The sequence below is a fragment of the Phaethon lepturus genome, unplaced genomic scaffold (assembly GCF_000687285.1).
Source record: "Phaethon lepturus isolate BGI_N335 unplaced genomic scaffold, ASM68728v1 scaffold12894, whole genome shotgun sequence".
Taxonomy (NCBI): Eukaryota; Metazoa; Chordata; class Aves; order Phaethontiformes; family Phaethontidae; genus Phaethon; species Phaethon lepturus.
The window spans coordinates 26,524-45,841 of record NW_010534036.1 but is presented as its reverse complement, the minus strand read 5'-3'; the positions used below and the strand labels follow the sequence as shown (position 1 = coordinate 45,841).

The 19,318-nt window shown below is 42.2% G+C and overlaps 1 protein-coding gene across 1 annotated transcript in view; it reads left to right on the top strand.

Moving 5' to 3' along the window:
- Positions 1-950: 950 nt before the first annotated feature.
- WRN (Werner syndrome, RecQ helicase-like) overlaps positions 951-19,318 on the top strand; it is a 44,632-nt gene continuing 26,264 nt past the window's right edge. The window contains exons 1-14 of the mRNA XM_010285402.1: positions 951-979; positions 1,623-1,737; positions 3,063-3,178; positions 4,122-4,267; positions 7,057-7,205; positions 9,467-9,616; positions 11,568-11,640; positions 12,627-12,738; positions 13,338-13,740; positions 14,656-14,736; positions 15,949-16,093; positions 17,286-17,361; positions 18,372-18,439; positions 18,809-18,917. Coding sequence (XP_010283704.1) covers positions 1,642-1,737; positions 3,063-3,178; positions 4,122-4,267; positions 7,057-7,205; positions 9,467-9,616; positions 11,568-11,640; positions 12,627-12,738; positions 13,338-13,740; positions 14,656-14,736; positions 15,949-16,093; positions 17,286-17,361; positions 18,372-18,439; positions 18,809-18,917 — 1,724 coding nt within the window. The 5' untranslated portion in view covers positions 951-979; positions 1,623-1,641. The remainder of the gene's footprint in view (positions 980-1,622; positions 1,738-3,062; positions 3,179-4,121; positions 4,268-7,056; positions 7,206-9,466; positions 9,617-11,567; positions 11,641-12,626; positions 12,739-13,337; positions 13,741-14,655; positions 14,737-15,948; positions 16,094-17,285; positions 17,362-18,371; positions 18,440-18,808; positions 18,918-19,318) is intronic.

Here is a 19,318-nt window from a genome sequence, read left to right as displayed (position 1 = left end):
GGCGGTACCAGGTGAGGGGCGGTGTTTCCCGAAGGACATAAGGCGTTTTGGCCCTTGTGTGAAGAGCTGCCGGTTGTCCCGAGGGGACGGGTGCTGGCTCGGAGCCCGTCCCGTTCGTCCTGTGTTGGCAGCTGCCTGCACCGTGTTGCGCACTCACAAGTTCAAGTTCTCGGTTTAAGTAGCTGGGAAGGTGGGTGATGGTGCAGCAAGCCGCGGTGTAGTTGCTAAAGGACCTCCTGACCTTTTAGGTGGTTGGTTGTTTTTTTTTTTAAAATGTGTCGCTGGAGTTGAGGGGTGGCAGCTGGTGGTGTGCGTGCTGCAGAGTGCCGTTTGGTTGTTTCTAGTTTCTCTGCTGCTTTCTATTGTTTCCAGCAATGCCAGTTCCTAGGAAAAGAATGGCTCGAAATACGGCATATTGCTAGCAGCTATTTTGTGACTGAAAGACTTTCCGAAGGTGTGTTTGAGGTGGTAGTTGGTTATACTTCTGTAGAAGTAGAGAGATAACCAAGGGAAAAATTCTGCCTAGCCTGGGTATCAATTAAAAAAACAAAAGACCTTTTTGAGTATTGGAGAACTGAAACAGTGTGTTTTGCCTGTACTTTTTTGTTGGTGCAGCAGTGCAGCTGGCAAGTATGCTTCTACTAAAACAGTAGTGCTCGGGTTTTGTTGTTAAAGTGTTTGAGCACCTGAGGATTAGGCAGGATGAAGCAGGATGAGAAATTTCTTCTTATTGAACTATTCTGCTCCATCTCCAGGAGGATTTGGAACACCTCTGACCAGTCATCGTTTGTTCACAACTAGAGAATCCCACTCTGCTTCCCTGAAAGAAAACCCCAGTCGTCAGGGCTGAAAATCTCCCATGTTGCGGACAGGGTGTCTTCCTAACGTAAATCTCGTCTAACTTCTCCGCGGGGTGCCTTCCCGTTCCAGGGGATGCGTCGGGCTTCCTGATGCCCTGGGAATAGGCTGTTTCTGCTTGGTGAGATCATTTTCCTTGAATCCGGGGCTGTCAAACTCATTAGTCATCTCAGCCATTATCCAGCCTGCACCAGAGAGCTGAGCAGTGAGTGCTGTGTTTGGCTGGGGTTTACCCTAAAAATTCTGTGTGGTTTTTCCTTATTTTAGTTGTTGGCTTGCAGCCCGGAGGACCCGTACAGGGAGTGCAGGCCTTGGGGCAATGTTTGTATGAGCCTGATAGTTTTTGTTTTGAGTTTGAAATTTTATTACTTAATTTGTCAGCAGATGCAGATGACCGCTTTTAAGCGAGGTGGCTGGTTCCTATCCTGTTATCTAAAACACCCGGTAGATTTGTCTAATTAGTTATCACTGTGTGGACTAGTAGGTGTACTCTTCTGTTCTGAGTCACTGCTACCCGTATAAGCAGACTGAACTTTCTTTCACAGAAGGTCTTTAAGAGGGTTTCCTGTTTTTTCTTGTGAACAAGGATATAATGTTTAAAGGTCTTGTGCCTTTTAAGGCAAGCGGGTCTGTAAATTGTCCTTTCTCGTGCACAAAACGTTTTAAGTTCAAGGTAGTTATGTTGCATAACCTTGTTCTGGCCTGATGACGGTAACAGCTTGTCTCTATAGAAATTCTTGACTGTTCTATTTTATTTTTTTAAGTCACAGAAATGTGGAGAAAATGAATAAAATGGATTCGCGAACTACTACTCAGCAGAATAAATATCCACAGTGGATGCTTACACAAAACCAAGAGGGAGTTCTGGGTGATAAAAAGGTATGTCATCACAAGGGGGAAATTTAGTTGGTTGTATAATGTAACAGCATTAGACCACATGCTTTTGGTTAGATCTGTGCCTCTGATGTTTAGTGTCATAGGACAGCTGTTTTGTCCTGTGAACTGTAATTCAATTACGGTACTCTTGTGTTCTCTCTGATAGAATTAGCTGAAAAGTTCTTTTTTTTTTTTAGATGGAAATATCACATATTGGCCAAAGGTGGTTGCTATTACCTCTGTAGAAATTCCTTTCTGATAATACTGAGTTTTGGTGGCAAAATCACCAAAATAGAAGGGAGCTTTTGGTGCCTTGCTGATCGGTGTTGTGGGCTGTATATCAGCAAGGACTGGGCATTTTTCAGCTATGTAATTTGAGAGCTTAAGTTGCGGATTGACAGGAGAGTTTGTTCTGGTGGGGGCCTCCCCCTGTACCGTTTGAAATTGCTTTAACAATTAGAAACCTAGTTAATGAGAGCAAAGCAGAAGACTTAGTTCAGCAGTTTTCCATCTATAGAGTGGGAGTAAAGAATTAGTAGCATGGTTATTAAAAAATGTGACTTTCATTACTTGTGGCACAGCCTGTGTACTGTGGCACTCTGCTTCAACAAGCTCTTGGAGGAAGGGTTTCAATTAAACTTCCACCCTTCCTTAATTGGAGGAAATGTTTTGTTGAGCAAGCATAAAATCAGCAGTATCTTTCTTTTTGTTTCAGAATATCCGCAGTCCAGGCAATTTATTGTTTATGAAACTGTATTAAACCTGGTTTTGTGTAATGTGGCCTCTTTTGATTGACAAGATTATGTTCTTGAAGTGTTAGTGTGATACGTAACCATATTTGCTCTTACTGGCATCATAGCTGACTTGCGTATTTTTAACCAACCCAAAGGTTTTTTGCACAGGTGGCTGCTATCAGCAGTTTTGCAGTTCAAATAAATTTATCAGTCAGTAACTTTTAGTAAACACCCTTCTGAAAGAGAGGGGGAAAAAATGCCAACTGCACCTTAGCTTGTGTGTGTAAAGCTTCGGTTTATAAACCAGTATTCATCAGCTGATGGAGGGTATCTGTCCTTTTAAATATTGCACATGATTTTAAATCCGTGGGGTTTACTTATACCTCTGAAGTTCCTCACACACTAAATCTGGCAGGGTGAAGCGGCGTGGCCAAAACATGGGACAGAGGAAATGGGGCAACTGAGCTACCGCGTACAGCTGCAAGGTTTCGGTAACCACCAGTTCCAGCCTTGCTGGGTTACATCATCAGTTGTATGCAGTGACTAAAGTTAGGTGTGACCAGTAAACAAGCCTCTTCCAATGTTTTTTGACAGAAGTCTACTGTTCAGCGGAGTGTTTTGGAAGATGGGCTGCCGTTCCTAGAGTTCTGCGGCTCTATCGTTTACAGTTACGAAGCCAGCGACTGTTCCCTTCTTGCAGAAGATATCAGGTAATAGATCTTCATCTGGGTTGGTTTTTTTTTGAGTGCTTTTTCTTTTCTGAGAAGGGGTTCTCTCTTTTATCTGTCTCCTTTTCCTGGATGATTGTGCATTCAGCGTGTTCAGAGGCCAACAGTATGGCCTGAGAAAACACCCGGTCGTGTTGGCTGTCTTGTTATGCGTGCCAAATGTGCCTTACTGGTTGCAAGCACAAACTGAACCTATTTCTCATGATGGTGAATTTTCCCTGTGAGGGAGATCCCTGGTTTATCTACAGTGTGTGGTCATCTGAAAATACCTTCCTCCGTTGTGCTATGCAGTTAATAGTTTCCCATTTGGTCTTTTTATGGGAGGTACCATTGCTGAACCTTGAAGTCCCTAAGCAGAAGCCGTTAAAGGATCTAATGCAGATTCTTTGCCTTTCGCAATATGGATAATTCTGTGAACTTCAGTGACTTCGTGGGGAACTATGAGCTGTAAGAAATGAAGCATATGTGTTAATTCGTAGCTGGGGACTGTATGTTTCAAGAAAAGGTAGTAAATTCATGATGCGAACATATGATATTCCTCCACTCTTGTGTAACGCAGCTCATTACCGAGGGAAGAAATTCTATACACAATGTTCAGTGCAGTGGAGTAAATGAAGAGCAAGCTTTCATGGGAATACGAACTATTCCATGACCTTTTGTATCTGGCTATTTCCTGAGGCTTGCAGTAGTACTGTTTGCATGCAAACTTCTAAGGTTTGAAGGGTTTCTTGTAGCTTTTAGGACCAGCAGGTATTTCACCTCCTTATAGTCTTGATACTAAAATGGTTTCCCGTGTCCTGTACATAGGAAAGATGTACCGGCTGCGTTTTCCTTAATCATTTTTATTTAGGATGACATAAGCCTGATATTTTAAATACTGGTAGAAGAACACTTAAATGTGAAGAACATCCCCATTTCTTTACAGGCAGAATTTATCAGACGGGGCTGCTGTTGGATTTGATATTGAATGGCCACCATCATATAGTAAAGGAAAAATGGCCAAAATAGCTGTTATCCAGATGTGTGTAACTGAGGAGAAATGTTATTTGTTTCACGTATCTTCCATGTCAGGTACTGTACTTCTTCCCTTCTTATTATTTAGGGCATGAGCCGCCCTCTGTTTCTTGTGATTAAGTTTGGACTTAAGCTTTGAGCAATAACTGATATTTCGCACTATGTTGGGTAGTAAAAATCCATCCTTCTCCCCGTTCCCTGTTATAAGAGAGGTTTTATTCTTTGAGTGTTGCCTAGGTATATCCAGGGGATTTTAGCCCAAGTTTTGCTCTGTGTGCTGGCGTACAGCGTTTTAGATTCTGAACAAGGCAAAAGAATCTTACTTGAGGATTACTTTTTTCTTTCTGGGAAACAATATTTTAATTCTGTTTTAAAAATTTAATTACCTGCTCATATAATGAGCTGCCTGTTTTGTGTCAAAATCAACAATGAACCTAAATTTAGCAAGCTGTGTCTCTTTTCAATTTGGCTTGGTAACAAAAACCCTTAAAAATGGTGGCTGTCGTGCTGTTCATTCCTAATACCTGCATCTTGTGACATGGGTTTTCAGAAGGAATACTGGTTACCTGGTGTGATGCAGCTGTGGGGTGAGAAGGGGAGTGTGCTCAACAGAGTCTGAATTCATTACGGGTGTGAATAAAAGCCTCCAAATGGGGAAAATGGGAATGAGGCTGCAATTTTACAACCTTTGGTTTGAGTGTTAGATTGAAACTATGCCTGTGAGATGTTTCTGATTTCCCTGGGGTGTGCATGCTGAGGTATAAGAGCGATAATTTTAATGTTGGAGTTAAATTCTTTGTCATTTATAGCAAATGGGGTGGAAAATTTAATTGCTGGAGGCTATTCAATGCGTGAGGCAGGAAGGTACAAGTGCACAAAAGAAAAAGGTCTGAGCAAAGGAAGCTAAGGGAACAAGAGTCATAAAGACCTGAAATGCTTTTAATTCTAAAAATGAAGACGTTTGTGTTGACGATGAGTATGGTTGCACATGGGCTAGTCCATGTTACTGCAGAAGATGGTGTTTCCTCCTGAAAAATTTTCTAACGTTTCAGTTTTTCCCAATGGGAGATGCACTTTGAACCGAGTGAGATGTCAAGCTTTTTGCAGGAACCACAGCCAACTTCTACTTATTATGCAAAATACATTTGATCCACAGAAATGCAGGTGTTGGCAGAATTAGCCAGTTGGTAAGACTTAGCATTTTTAGGTGCAAAAAAAAAAAAGCTTCATTCTGCAGGAAGAAGAGTGGAGAGATCTTGGAGTGTGTATGAAGGACAAAAATGACATACGTTTATCAGAAAGATTCTTGATAACTTTCCATTTATTACTGTTTTTCCTTACAGACTCGTAAGATTATATGGCCTGTTTCTCAGGTTGTAGCCTCTGTATAGTCTTGAACTTAGACCTTTTTATCTCATAGTAATTTTTCTAGGAATGGAGCACAAGTCCTCTACAGGGACTTTCCCATTCTTGAAGACTTTTATGATGATTTTCTTAGGTGAAAAACCCTTGTTCAGTAAGTCAGCTGCATATGTGGCATGCCTTTATTCAGCTCAACTGTACTTCTCTACAGAGGATTTTCTGTATTGTGTTACGGCTGAGGTGCTTTGGCAATGTTGTACTTGGTCTGCATCATACAGCACCAGGCTACTACAGGTTTGTGGTTTTTTAACAGTAATTTTTAATGCTTGGAGTTGGACTTGCAACTTCACAGTCCACACCGCAGCCAATTGTGGCGATAGTTGCAAACGTGTCTGTATAGCATGTCAGTGGTAGACATGAAAGTGTGGAGGTAGTTGTGTAAAAATCAGTGAGGCAAAATAATTGCTGAGGTGTATAAATACATATTACAATAGCAAAAATGTGAAATTTGAAATCGGAACCAAGCCAGACACCAAGTACTATGTGTTTGTACGATGCTGCGTGTTAGTAGGTACTAGAATTACACTTGAGACTAATTCAGGGTATCCAGCTGTGGGTTCTTGAAGGTATGTATTTAAGTAAGATGCTCTGAAATTTAAATGGAAGCACAGAGGGGAGAAGGCTGCTTTCCTTCAAGTATGAAGTGTCTGTGGCTGTTCCCTCCTGTACAAAACCAGATATGAAAGCTGCATGCTTTTATTCAGTCCTATGAACTTGAAAATACCCTTTGATCCCGGATTGCTGTGCCATCAGTTTGGGATAAATCAAAATATAACACTTAGCATCTGTGTACATCGTTGAATATTTTTTTCTTCTTACTTAAGACGTGTCTCTGGGCTCGGCAGAGGATCTGGCTGGCGAATTCTGTTTTCCAAATGCTATTGTTGGGCCAGCTCGGCGTTAGCACTGAGCATGCCTCCACAGAATATGTTTTCCTTGTTATTCCCCATGTTTATGGAGTAAACTGTTTTCCGAGAATGTGAAATAGCAAAAACCGGGAAGGAGTAATGTGGAAAATAGTAAAATAATATTGCTTTTGGTTTCATGAGCATCCAATTCTGAGAACTGAAAGATCTTTTCCCGTTAGAGCCTGCCTTTTTGTTATGTGATACAACAGTCAGTAAGACAAATGAAATACGGTGGTTCAATTTTTTTTTACTCTATTTCTTTTGAGAGACAGAATGAATTTGCATATTTCAAGTATTTCTTTCCTGCGTGACTGCAGATGATACATCACAACCAGTTGGTGTTTCCAGTCATTCCGGCACACAAACAGTCACATAAACAGAGCAACTTTGGGGGCTTTTCCTGTAAAAGCACAGGTTTTTGCAGATGGCTTTTGTGCTAGCGTTTTGTCATTTCCATTAGACTTTCTGGCATCTTCCAGTATTTAGTTTCTCATGTTTGGGCTTAATCTATTTTAGGTTTTCCCAAGGGACTCAAAAGACTGCTCGAAGATGAAACAATTAAAAAGGTTGGCGTAGGAATTGAGGGAGATCAATGGAAGCTGATGAGTGACTTTGAAATCAAACTGAAGAGCTTTGTGGAGCTGGCTGACGCTGCTAATGAGAAAGTAAAACTTAAAACCTCTTTGTTGTGGGAGGGAATCTTGTTATTGTGCTATACAAAAGGAGGCTTCCTTGTCTTCATAGGAGTTCAGTTCTGATAGCAAATACATTCTGTAGAATAAAGCAGAGCTGTATTTTACCTTAGTTGGAAGAAAAAAAAGGGGGATAAAAAGAACACTCAAGAAAGTGTGCAGAGCTAAGTGCTGTATTTCAGTGAGCCGGTTCCTAATGAATGCTTGTCCCCTTTGAGGTCTGGTCACCTTTTGCATTTATAAGGTATAGCTTCTTCATTCAGCTGCAGATGCATGTTCTTTACTTGTTAGTGATGGAAATTGCCAGATTGTGTCAAGCCAGGGTTCTGTACTTTTCCCAGCAACGGCTGAACCTTCAAAATAAGATGCAAGAAATGCTGCGGAGGTAGGGGAGGACCGATGCCTGTTTGAAGGGAGGCAGCCCTCCTGATGTGCCTTGCTTGGTGCTGCATTCTTCCTTGAATTGCTCCATGCAGAGCTTTTTGCCACATGATCTGGAGCTGTAGAAATAACTTCATTTCCATGGCTTTGAAGTTGGTATTGCCTCTGCTCTCATGTGAGTGCAGTTGCCAGTGCCCGATGACCCATTGTTTAGAAGTAGCGTTACATTTGGTGTGCCCTTAATTTCAGTTTAGTTGGGTTTTGGTTAGATATCATGTAATGTAGGGAGATAAGTGCTGTCTTATGAGGCAAGAGAGCAAAAGGTTCATTACCTTCCAAATCATCTTGGCATTCTTAATTTGAGCATGTCCCTTACAACTCTTCTCTCTTTTTGTATATGCAAGGCTTTTCTTTACCTATACTCGGTCTCTCCATGCATTTCTCTTTCCTTGTTTTGTGCGTGTGTTTACCTTGTTTGGTAGGTTAATAGCAACAACTGTAGTTTCTTCCTGCAGGACAGAGACTTATGCGCAGAAATAACACTACTTATACCTTTCTCTGTTCTGTGCTTTATATACCCTGTGTAATTAAATCACAGCGGGGGAGAGGAGAACGTGGTCTATCATCGGCATTTGGGGCAGTGATCTCCATATGAGCCACCTTGAAGTCTCAGTTCCCAGGGGGTTCGAAGTAGTGCAAACTAAACAGTTTTGCTCAAGCAGTAGAAGGAGATGTTTCTTTTCAGACTTGGGATTTCCCCAGTTTCCACCCCCCCACACCCTTTTTTATCCCAGCATCTGGCTCCAGGTTAATATATTACAAAGATGAGCAATGGGATCTCTGATAGCAGCTTTAAAGTCTTCTGCTAAAGGGAAGACAGACCAAAAATAAACTTGAAAGTGAAGCTTGAAAGAAGAATAGGGTTATATATCATGGTAGTATGCAAGGGGGAGGGCTGGGAGAACCTAAAATGAACAGTTGGTAGGTTTTTTTGATACCGATTTTAAGGGGATGAGCTGATAATGCCGCACTGCTGCCCTTTGGCTCGGCAGTTGTGCATGTTTAGCAAGGGCTCTTTGGCTGGAATGGCCGAAGGCTGTGCCTGTGAGTCCTGGATCCATGGGGTCTGAAGGGAAGTTTCCCAAACTGGCTATTAAGACAATAGTATGTAGCAACTGTGATTGATAAGTACGATTACAAAAGCAATAGAAAACAGCAGCGTGGTGGGGTGACTTCCAGAGGCTTCTGATGAACTGCTTCCTGGCAGGCTGAATGGCGGTTAGCGTGGTCTACAACAGCACTCTTCTGCTTGCGCCTGGTTTCGGACTTGCAAAAGATGTCAAAACACTTACAGGCAGACTTGAGTGTTCCTGTTTTTATAACAAATAAATTTCTGGTATCTGATATTGAGTTTCTCTAATTAGAAAGACTTGGGTTTCTGTTTAAGTCTACGGCTTTGATTTTTATCAACCTGGAGACTACATTGTAGAGGTATTTCGTATTTTTTGGTAGTGTGACAATACCACCTCACGTTGTGTGGACTCATCTGGCCCTAATGCTATCTTTCCCGCTTGACAATGCAGGTATGTCCTCTAACACCACAGTTTCAGGGCAGGGAAGTACAGCTTTTGAATGGCCAAACTACCTTTTAATATGATGAGAGCAGAATTAGGACTGGAGAACAGTTACTGCTTTAGGTAACTAGTTTGTTTTGACTAACCCAGAACTCTCTGCCTCCAATTTTTTGTTGTTTTTCAAGTACAAGGATTAAGTACACTTCGCCACTTACAGGAATAAATTTTGCCAGGTCCAATTGCTTGCCCTTTAAACAAGTCCTCTGTTTCTTTCCCCAGCTGAAGTGTAAGGAGATATGGAGTCTAAACGGTCTGGTAAAACACCTTTTTGGCAAGCAGCTCTTGAAGGATAAGTCTGTCCGCTGTAGTAACTGGGAAGAGTTTCCACTCAACGAGGAGCAAAAATTGTATGCGGCCACAGATGCTTACGTACGTACAAGAAGAGATCACCATTCCACCTGTACCAGTGAATTCATTCTCTCACATGCTGTTAGCTGCTGTTTTTTAACGCCTTTCTGCTACAGAACATAATGAACATAGGGCAACCCTGAGGTCCGCTGTGGATATGGGATGCTTAAAGGTAGAAATGCCACCAAGTAGGTTGCTGTCTAATTCCTTGTCTGTCTTCAGTTTTTAAACCTCAGTATTTATCCAGAGCTTTGTACTATCTTTGCTCTTGAAGGTGGTACTGTTTGTACCTGACTCGGTAACCTGTCGTGTTGCTGGAATCACTTGCAGAGGATGTTGTGGTGAACACTTCACATAGAAAATGGAATGTAGATGGAAGAAAGAAACTGTATTCCACAGCAGCCTTGAGCCTCCCACGAGGTCCTTACCTCCTAATATTTCATGGTGTTGCAAGATTTGCCTTCTTAGTGAAGTCTGCTCGCAAAGCAGAGTTCCTGGAAGTTCTGGTGTGCTCTGAACGTGGCAAGTAACACAGGCACCAACAAGTATATGCCCAGGAGTGTCTGTGCATTTGGACTCGCTTCAAGTTGTCACCTCAGGGCAGTGAGTTTTGTTGGAGCAATCGGGTGAATTGTATATCTGGCTGTATGGGAGTAAGCCAGAATTCTTGCGGCGTGATTATCCCACGTAGGTGTAAGATGGCTGATGTGTATTTAAGTACAATAATCGCCTACAGAAGTGAAGAGTTGGTAATTACTTTTGGTTCCCTTGTCTGCAGGTATTCACTGTAGCTTGTTAGCACTTACGGATGTCTTTTCTATGGGATTTTTTTGCCCTCTTGAGGTGCTTTATGAACCAAAATGCTGCAAAATACAACATGTGAGATAAAATTAATAAGCAACTTCGAAGAAATCCAACCTTCTCCAGTGGTCAGTACAGCAGAACCACAGAATGTATTACCAAAGAGAGTAATTTAGTTGCATATGAATTTTGGTAGCTCTGTGGAAGTCTCTGCTTTTTCACCATTTTGAAGAAGAGAGCGTTGTTGTACTGCCGTTCTGTGACGGGATTTACCAATATGCTGCTGGGTGCTGCCTGCTTCCTGGGAGAAAAATGTTCTTTACGGCAGCAAAATAAAATCCCCTCAGGCTTATTTTTTTGTGTGTGATGAGGTTAGATAGCGGAAGGGGAGTGGGGCAGTGGTCTCCGTTTCCTTTTCTGACTCAGGAAACATGACATATTTTCTAGTTTAGTTAAATGTTAAACTGTGGAGAGTTTAGCACAAACCAATACGGAAAGGAGCTCTATTTTTGCTGCCTGGTGCAGCTGCTGTAGCCAGCTTTTTCCAGGCAGCCTCTTTCTTGCTACGCTCTGTTCACCTGGCTTGCCTTTTCGAGCCTTACAGGAAAACACAAGGGAGCAACTTGTTTCTTTCTCTTTCCTCTTTAAGATGATTCAGTTAACATGTGTAACCTAATTAGCACATTCCTGGCTTTAGGCTGTGTTTTCCTGTTAGAACTTAATATTCGTGTCAAGGGAAATATTAAGCACACAGAACCCATCTTAGTAGGCTCATGGCTATTGTCTTGGAGCGCTACATAAAATCTGAAGGAGGTGGAGCAGATGTTGAGACTGGGAGCGGAGTACTCGGAGCTCTCTATTTGCAGCTAACTGAGTAAGATGGGATGACGTAAGACGCGGGGATTGGTCTAAGAGAATCCACTACAATGCGGACCCCGAGTCAGGACTTGGCCTTTTGCATAGAATTCTGTAAAACGTAACCTGGTTGTGATGAGCAAAGCGGTAAGGCAGAGCGTTGACTGTTGTGCGGCGTGGGTCAACAGCTCAGAATTTGATGTTCGCAGCGTATTCATGCTGTGGCTTGCTGAACTAATTCTTGGGGGTGTTTTGTTTAGTCTCTAGATGTTTTTTCTGTACAGAGTACTAAGCACTCTTTTCCTTTCTTTCGCAGGCCGGCTTCATCATTTATCAAAAACTGAAAAATATGAGTAGTAATGACCGGAAATTATTTTGTGTAAGAAGAGGTAAATTATACATTCAAACATAAGGAAATTATTTAATGCGCAGTTGAACATTCTATTTCCCAACAGTTTTTTTCACAGTATCTTTGTGTCAGGATTGTCTGGCTTCTCGGTGAATTTTTTCCAAAGAGATTGTTTCCAGAGAGAGCAGACTGCAGAGGCTCTTAGATGACCTGGGTTAGAACACTGTATAACCATTTTCCATAGTGATGTAGGAATGCGGTCTTGGTATGTTGTTTGTTTCTGCTGTATACAGAGCTGGTAAGAACTCCTGCTAACATTCCACTTTGTTTATGGAAACACTTCAGGGAGTTAATTTCAATTCTGCTGATGCAGGGCCAAAAATCTAGTTTAAGAAGAAAGAAGACCGCAAAAAAATACATGTTATGAAGTAATGCTTTTCCTGAGGCGTGTAAATTGGACGGCAAATTTTTTAGAGTACCTTAGCTTTACTTACTTGATTAGAAAGCGTTTCAAAGGTCTTTGGGTTTGTTCAGTTCTATGCTTCATTAGCAAAGTTAAGTGTTGCATGTAGCTTATAGGTGAAAAAGAGGCGGGGGAAAGTCTGCTTCCTCTTTGTACTGTCTGAATTTTATCTTTCTAGCCAAGACAGAAGTGGCAGTACTATCCCCTTAATACCTTAATACAAGGTACAATTTTTTGGCTTTGGTTTAGCCAGTATATCTGTGTTAGCAGCTCTTTTCTGGAAGCTGGAGGGTATGCTGTGGAAGGATCACTTTGTAATGGTCCTGTTCTGTGTCCTTTTTCCCTGAGCATGTGTAATGGGCCACGGGAAGAGATGCAATGCTGAAGTACATAGAAGCTTGGCCTTATTCCGTGTACCTGATTTTTTTTTTTTTTAAGCACTGGAAGAGACTGTGTTATCAACTGTACATCTCGTAAAAGTGTAGTTACTTGAGTGGAATTTTTTTGCGTATAGATGTTAGACCTCAATTATTGTGAAATAACTCTGATGGCACCACTTCTAGATGACACGCTGTCAGAGGGTGTGAAGGAGCGCTTGACTTCACTAGCTCAGGAGATAACGGACCTTGCTTCTCACGTCCTTGGCTCTTCTGGACAGCTTGAAAATCTGCAGAGGTTAGTTTTTCACCAGCCTGTTTTTACTTAACTTGTAAGATCAGTGTTTTGTTCTTGACACTGGAGGCCCTACGCAACAAAACACGTGTGTTAACAGCCCTCTCTGTTACCTGTGCATCCTTTTCCAAGAGAAGAAAGCACAGTACGCTCTATTTTCTGTCATCAGGCAGATAAGAGTTAATTATCTTTATACATAGGAACGCAGGTTTTCACTGGTCTAATTGCAATGGGTTCAACACTGAACTTTGAATCTGTTTGTTGTTGCTGAAGTGCACAGCAAGACCTTCTTCTATAATTACTCGGTTCTCTGGCACGACTAACTACTAGAAGTCTGGAGACTTGATACGAACGTGGGGGCAATACTGCAAACAGTGTTTTTGGAGAGCCTTTACAGGTTTTCTTCAGTGACAAGAAACAATTTTTTTCTTGCAGAAGTGGAGTGCCGATTGCATGTGAGTGGTGAGCTTTTATATGGGGAGTTTTAGACCAGCTATCTAGAGAAACAGTCTACATCAGAATCCTCAGTTCTGCTTGTGACTAAGATGTCTGTAGTAACTGCCTTTATCATTTTGGTTTAACATTCTTCTTTTACCTTTTAGGGCTGCAGAAATACTAGCTGACCTATCGGAGAATGTAAATGCCTTAAGAAGCACACTGCTTGGTTCAGGTTTCCCTTCTGTACTGGAGAGGAGCTGTGACACAGCTCTAGCAAATCTTGAAGCAGAGTCAGTGGATGTTGAAGCACGAAAAGCTGAAATGCCTGAATTTGCTGAACAACTTGAAGCTGACATCAACATCTGCTCTGACGCTACACTAGCTGGCCTCTGGGAGGGAGATGGTAATGAAGAGGCAGAGAGGGGTAATGCTGTGGAAGATGGGGCTACAGCAGCCAGCTCCAAGGACAAAGCAGACAGAGATGACTTCATGTCACTAGACATTACTGAGCAAGAACTTCAGATCTTGGAACGTCAGGCTGCAAAAGAATTGGTCAACGAAGGAGAGGTAAGGAGAAAAGCCCTCGTTAATCACAGACGCTCAGTAGAGGAAAGCAGTCTCATCCTTAATTTCCCTCAAGATTTTAAAAAGCTCGTTTCCTGAGAGAGTATTAAGGTGGGCTGGAACAAGAGTCCTATCCTAGCAATAGGACGAGAGGAGATGGCCTCAAGTTGCGCCAGGGGAGGTTTAGACTGGATACCAGGAAAAATTTCTTTACGGAGAAAGTGGTCAAGCATTGGAACAGGCTGCCCAGGGAGGTGGTGGAGTTACCATCACTGGAAATGTTCAAAAAACATGTAGATGTGGCACCTGGGGACATGGTTTAGTGGGCATGGTGGTGTTGGGTTGACGGTTGGACTTGATGATCTTAAACGTCTTTTCCAACCTTAATGATTCTGTGTTTCTATGAAAATAATGCAGATGTCAGTCTGACTCTTTAAATGCAGCCTTGCAGGGGGTGTGTTCTCGGGTGCGTGGTTACAAAGGTGTGAGGCACTCGCTGTGTGTCCTGTGGTTGGGACAAATTCTGCACTCGCATCTCCAACTTGGTCATGAATCAAAAGCAGATCTTTTTCTAAGGGATCTGTAAGTAGCAGTCCTTGTAGTGACTGCTGAGTGTGGATTGATGGCTCTTAAATCAGACTATAATTTCCTTATGTTCCAAGTGTTTCGCACACTGTCACTCTCTGGTTATACTGCTGGTTTTGTCTCTTGCTACAGGGTCTTGTTATGTTCTAATCTTTCTTGATGTTTTTATTTTCTAATGGTCAGGCTTCAGAGCTTAATGTTGAGCTTAGTTATTTTTGCTAAGAAATAAAAGCATAAGATAGAAATGATTTATAGTATGTACAGAAGATTGAAAGGTTGTGGATAAAATAGAAATAAATTTGCTGATGAGAAGAAAATACTTTTTTTTTTTAGGAGGCATGTTCCACAGACAATGAGCAAAATATTTCCTGTGTCATTGAAAGCGATGAAGAACTGGAACTGGAGATGATTAAAGTGAGTGCTTCACAGTTCTGTTGTTTAATGTTTTGGTGGGTCACAGTGGAGCATGCTGTGTTTGAGGGGAGGGAATGTGAAGCGTTGCTTACATAAGGTGGGCAGAAGACAGATGACTCTGTGGATACGTTAAGAGTTTGATTTACTAGTGTTAAGACTCCAATATCGCTTGCATCTGACCTCATCTTTACTATACCAGCTTGGACTTGATCCACCCACTTTGTGCGTTTGTGTAGATAGTCAGTCCTAAAGCGATCCGCTGCCTAAAGCGATCTGCTCTGAGTGTCATGCATTCAAACCTGTGTCCAGGGGGTTGAGCTGACAGGGTGGTTTCTGTGCCGCAGGTGCTGCTAACCTGGCCTATAGGTCAAATTGCTTTGTTGCCATGTTTTGCAGGCCTCTCCAAGTGTTTCAACCAGTATAACTTTTATTTCCTGAAAGGAAGATGTAGACGTTGAGTCTTATTTTTCTTTACCCTGGCTTTTTGCCTGATTTCCCCAGCAAGTGCTATATGTATTTCAAGTCAAAGGACTTGATGTTTCCACCAGAGCAGTCAAAAGTGTTTTTGTGTGTTCCTTACAGCTAAGTAGGAAGCAAGACTCAAAAGGTCTGTGAAAGAACGTTGAACTTCCTTCTTGGAAAGGACGAGGTTTCTTCTGGATGGTTCTCTGTGCTGAATGTCCATCTTTTTTACCAAAAGTGTATTTATAAAAAGCTAACTTGAGTAGAGGGGGGTTGGTTAGGGTTCCTCCAAGTGCCACGTTTTGGAAACAGTGAGTGTAACATGATGTTGGGATACCATCCGTTCTGGTTTTTGTGACTAGCCTCCTAAGGCGCTTCTCAGTGTAACTTGTGCCTTCATCTAGTTGAAAGTCAAAAAACCCAATAAGAACCAAAAACAAAACAAAAAAACCAAACGCTCAACCACTGGTTTTCTCAAGTAACAGATTTTAATGTCTTAAAAAATTCTAAGACCTTTTTGCTAGGAAAAAACAAAAGCCATTGTTATGGTAACTTGGAAATGGCTCTTGGAATTTGAATGTTACTGATAAATAGTTTGACCACTGTGTTTTCCTTTGTGCTGTGTGCCTGTATATCCAAGTTATGCCATAAGTAGATTAAAACTCCTGTGTCCCTATACCCTATTACCTCAGACGTTCATCGTATCTACCCTTTTGTGCTCTGAAATAACTTTTTCTCCTGACGTTTCAGTCTTTAGAAGATGTAGATGATGCAAAAGGAGTTTTAACTGAAAGAGGGTCTGATAGAGCCACAAAAGCTCCTGATGCAGAAATGAACGTAGCAGCAGATGGTGATGAAGATGAAGGCGTTGAGGAAGAGGAGGAGGAATGTTTGGGTATGTTCTAAATTGTAGTGCATGATTAAATAGAGAAAACGCACTGTCTGTAGAAGTAGGTGTGGAAGCACGGTGACATTTTGTGCGTGGTTTCTTAAAGCAGGATGTTAAAGCTCACCTGGGTCTTGAAAGGAGTACTTGTCTGGGTGTCAGGATGAAAATTTAAAAGTGTCCTTGGAAAATACAGTTGACTCCTACCACGATCAGTAGATGCTATGTATGCTTAATGGGAGTAAAACTGATCTGGGGATGTGGAGGTCGTGCGGAGTCGAGGGGATGTACTCGGAACACAGCTGAGGGGAAGATGGTACCTCCACTACATGCTTTTGTTCTGTTGTTCCACTACTACTTTGTAGTAGAAATCTCAGGTAATTCTGTCTCCAGGGTGATCTTGACCTCATGCTTGGGAGCTGTGGAGACAAATTAAATGTGGACAAGGGGCTCAAATGTGAGGTGAAATATACCTGAAAGGCTTCCTCCTTGGTCGTGTAAGTTAGGCTGTGGACCTTGTCACTGAAAGTAACAGCATCAGCCAGGAGAAGAGCCGCTTGCTTCTTCCAAGCAGAACATGGGCCGCTAGGTGCGGGACGCATGAGTTAGTTATTTCTTTGTTCAGTTCATCTCTCCAAAGAGTAGCCAGACAGGCTGTTACAGGGACTGTGTGCTTGCCCAACAGACAAAAACTAGGTGGAAATGTCATGTTCTCTACTGCTGAATGTTAATTACAGCAGAGATCTCGAATATGTTTCTTCAACGTTCGCAGCAAGGTCAGGATCCCCTCGCATGTCATTTTTGGACCATGACTTTATTAGCAACTTGTAGTGCTGGCTATTGATCAGTGTAGCTTCAGCAGGGTGTTTCAAGGCATGCCTAGTAAAACATCTTTAGTACCTCCATGGTACCAAATAACACAGCTATGCATTTACAGTACCTGTTGCTTTATCATCTCATGAATCAAGCCATATGTTCTCCTCCTCATGCAGGGTGTCTGAGGAGCCTGTTTACTCTTTAATCCTTTCTTCTAGCATGTAAATAGCTTTAGAGTTTGATGTCTCTCCTTTCACTGGAGTTGCCCAAATCCTATGCCCTGGGCATCGCTAACCATGTGCAGACTGTTGTTTGTCAAGACAGTGGTTCGTCTTTTTCAATTTGAATCACAGATGAGTTTTTTTTCCCCTGTCTTCTGCTAAAGATCCGTTGTTGCCAGTACCTAGTGAAAGCCACATCACGTGTCTGAAGACGTATTTTGGGCATTCTTCTTTTAAACCGTAAGTATATTTTCTGTAAGAAGGACGCTCTAGGGTTCATGTTCTTTCCCTTTCAAATCGGATGACTTCTTTAATACTACTAAAAAAAAAAATGCTAACTAACTAGGACCTGTGCAAAATCCCTAGGATAAGACAAGCAGCTTTTACCGTGACAAGATGTCGAAATAAATCTTAAGGAGTGTTAACTACAATACTCTACTCTCACAGTAGATGAGTCGCTTGACTCCTCTGATGGCATACTTCCTGTGATCGAGGCTTTATTGTGTCTGATCTCATTCAGGTGTTTTAAACTGCACAGATCATGTTCTCTGTATGATAAACTTCTTTAGTCTGGCTACCCCTTGTTATGTGGCTCTAAGGAGAGACAGGCTTCTGTATCTAGCGTGGCGTAATCTCAATGCAGCATGTGCTTATGTACTTGAGCATTGCTGTTACAGTTCTTAAGTTCAATGGCAGTGGGATGAAACCTTTCTGGATGACTGGTGGTGGAAAGCCTTCTGTGAAAGACACAGCCTAAGAGCAACACTTGGGGCAGGGAGAGGGAAGCTGTTTTGCTCAAAACATTTGGTAGACTTCTGGAAACGGGTGTGGGGGGGGTGGTTTTAGTCGGCTGCAGCTATGTACACTTGCGAGACCACAAAAGGATGAAAATTGTTTGGCAAAATCGAGGTCCTGTTTAGTATCTCTTGGGTTGAAGATAACCGTAGTTTTAACGGTGTTGGTGGATCAGTTACTAACGTATGGGAGACGCAGTTTGTTTTGTGATATTTCTGGAATGAGTGCATCAAATGTTGCTTGCCTTAATCCTGTTAGGCATCCCCACTATAGCACCAGTGGGGCTACCTGCAGTAGTTGGAGTGTTTGAGTGGTTGCAGTGTGCAAAGATAACTTTACAGCTGCTTTATAGAGTGTTTTCTTTAACCTGAGATTCAACTGAATATGCAGTGTGACAAAACTTCATGTTGTATGTGGTGGCAGAAATAAAATATTCCCCTTTGTTTAATTTAAAGGGTCCAGTGGAAAGTGATCAATTCTGTTTTAGAAGACAGAAGAGATAACCTTGTTGTCATGGCAACAGGTAAGCTACCTTTACATCCTCAGGAGCAGCAAAAAATCTTTGGTTTTGGGGAGGCTAGGACTCAAGCTTGGAGACTGTCCATGTGGCTCATGTGAGCAGGGTACCCGGATGGAGTCTGTGTTAAGTCTGAGCCAGCTATGCTGGCTCCTTTTTTTTCTGTCCTAGCCTTTGTCACTGACCTTGCTGTAGAGAGGGGTTATCGGATGGATGCTGACCGTATTGATCTTGCATCTTTGCTCCTCTACTAGCAGAACAAACACCACTTTCTTTTTTTTTAGGGCTCAACAAGGTGTTAGAATTGTGTTATATAGCTGTATGTTACAGCTGCATAGAAAGCACAATGTTTCACTTGTGCCTTTTTTCTTTAAGGCTATGGAAAAAGCTTGTGCTACCAGTTTCCTCCTGTTTACAGTGGATATACAGGAATTGTCATCTGTCCTCTTATCTCCTTGATGGAGGACCAGGTGCTGCAGCTGACGTAAGTAACGCGGTAATAACAAGCTGCTGCTGTATTTCCTGTGGAAACCCACAGATTTTGCGTGTGTGTCCTGGTTTCCACAGACATTTTGAAGTGATGGCCCATGGACTAAGAAAGTGATATCTGTGTGTATATATTAAAAGACAGGAAGAGTAATAATGAATAATTGGAATGTATTGAAAAGTGTAGGACCCGAGCGTGACTTAAATGGTATGGAATAAGAGGTGGATACTGTCCTAGTTTCAGCCAGGATAGAGCTGGTTTTCTTCACAGAAGCTAGTGTGAGACTACGTTGTGGATTTGGGATGAGGAACTGCTGCTAAGTAGTCAAGGACTGTCCAGCTGCTTCCGCTGGCCTGCCAGCGAGCAGGCTGGGGGGGCGCGGGGGGCTGGGGGGGGGC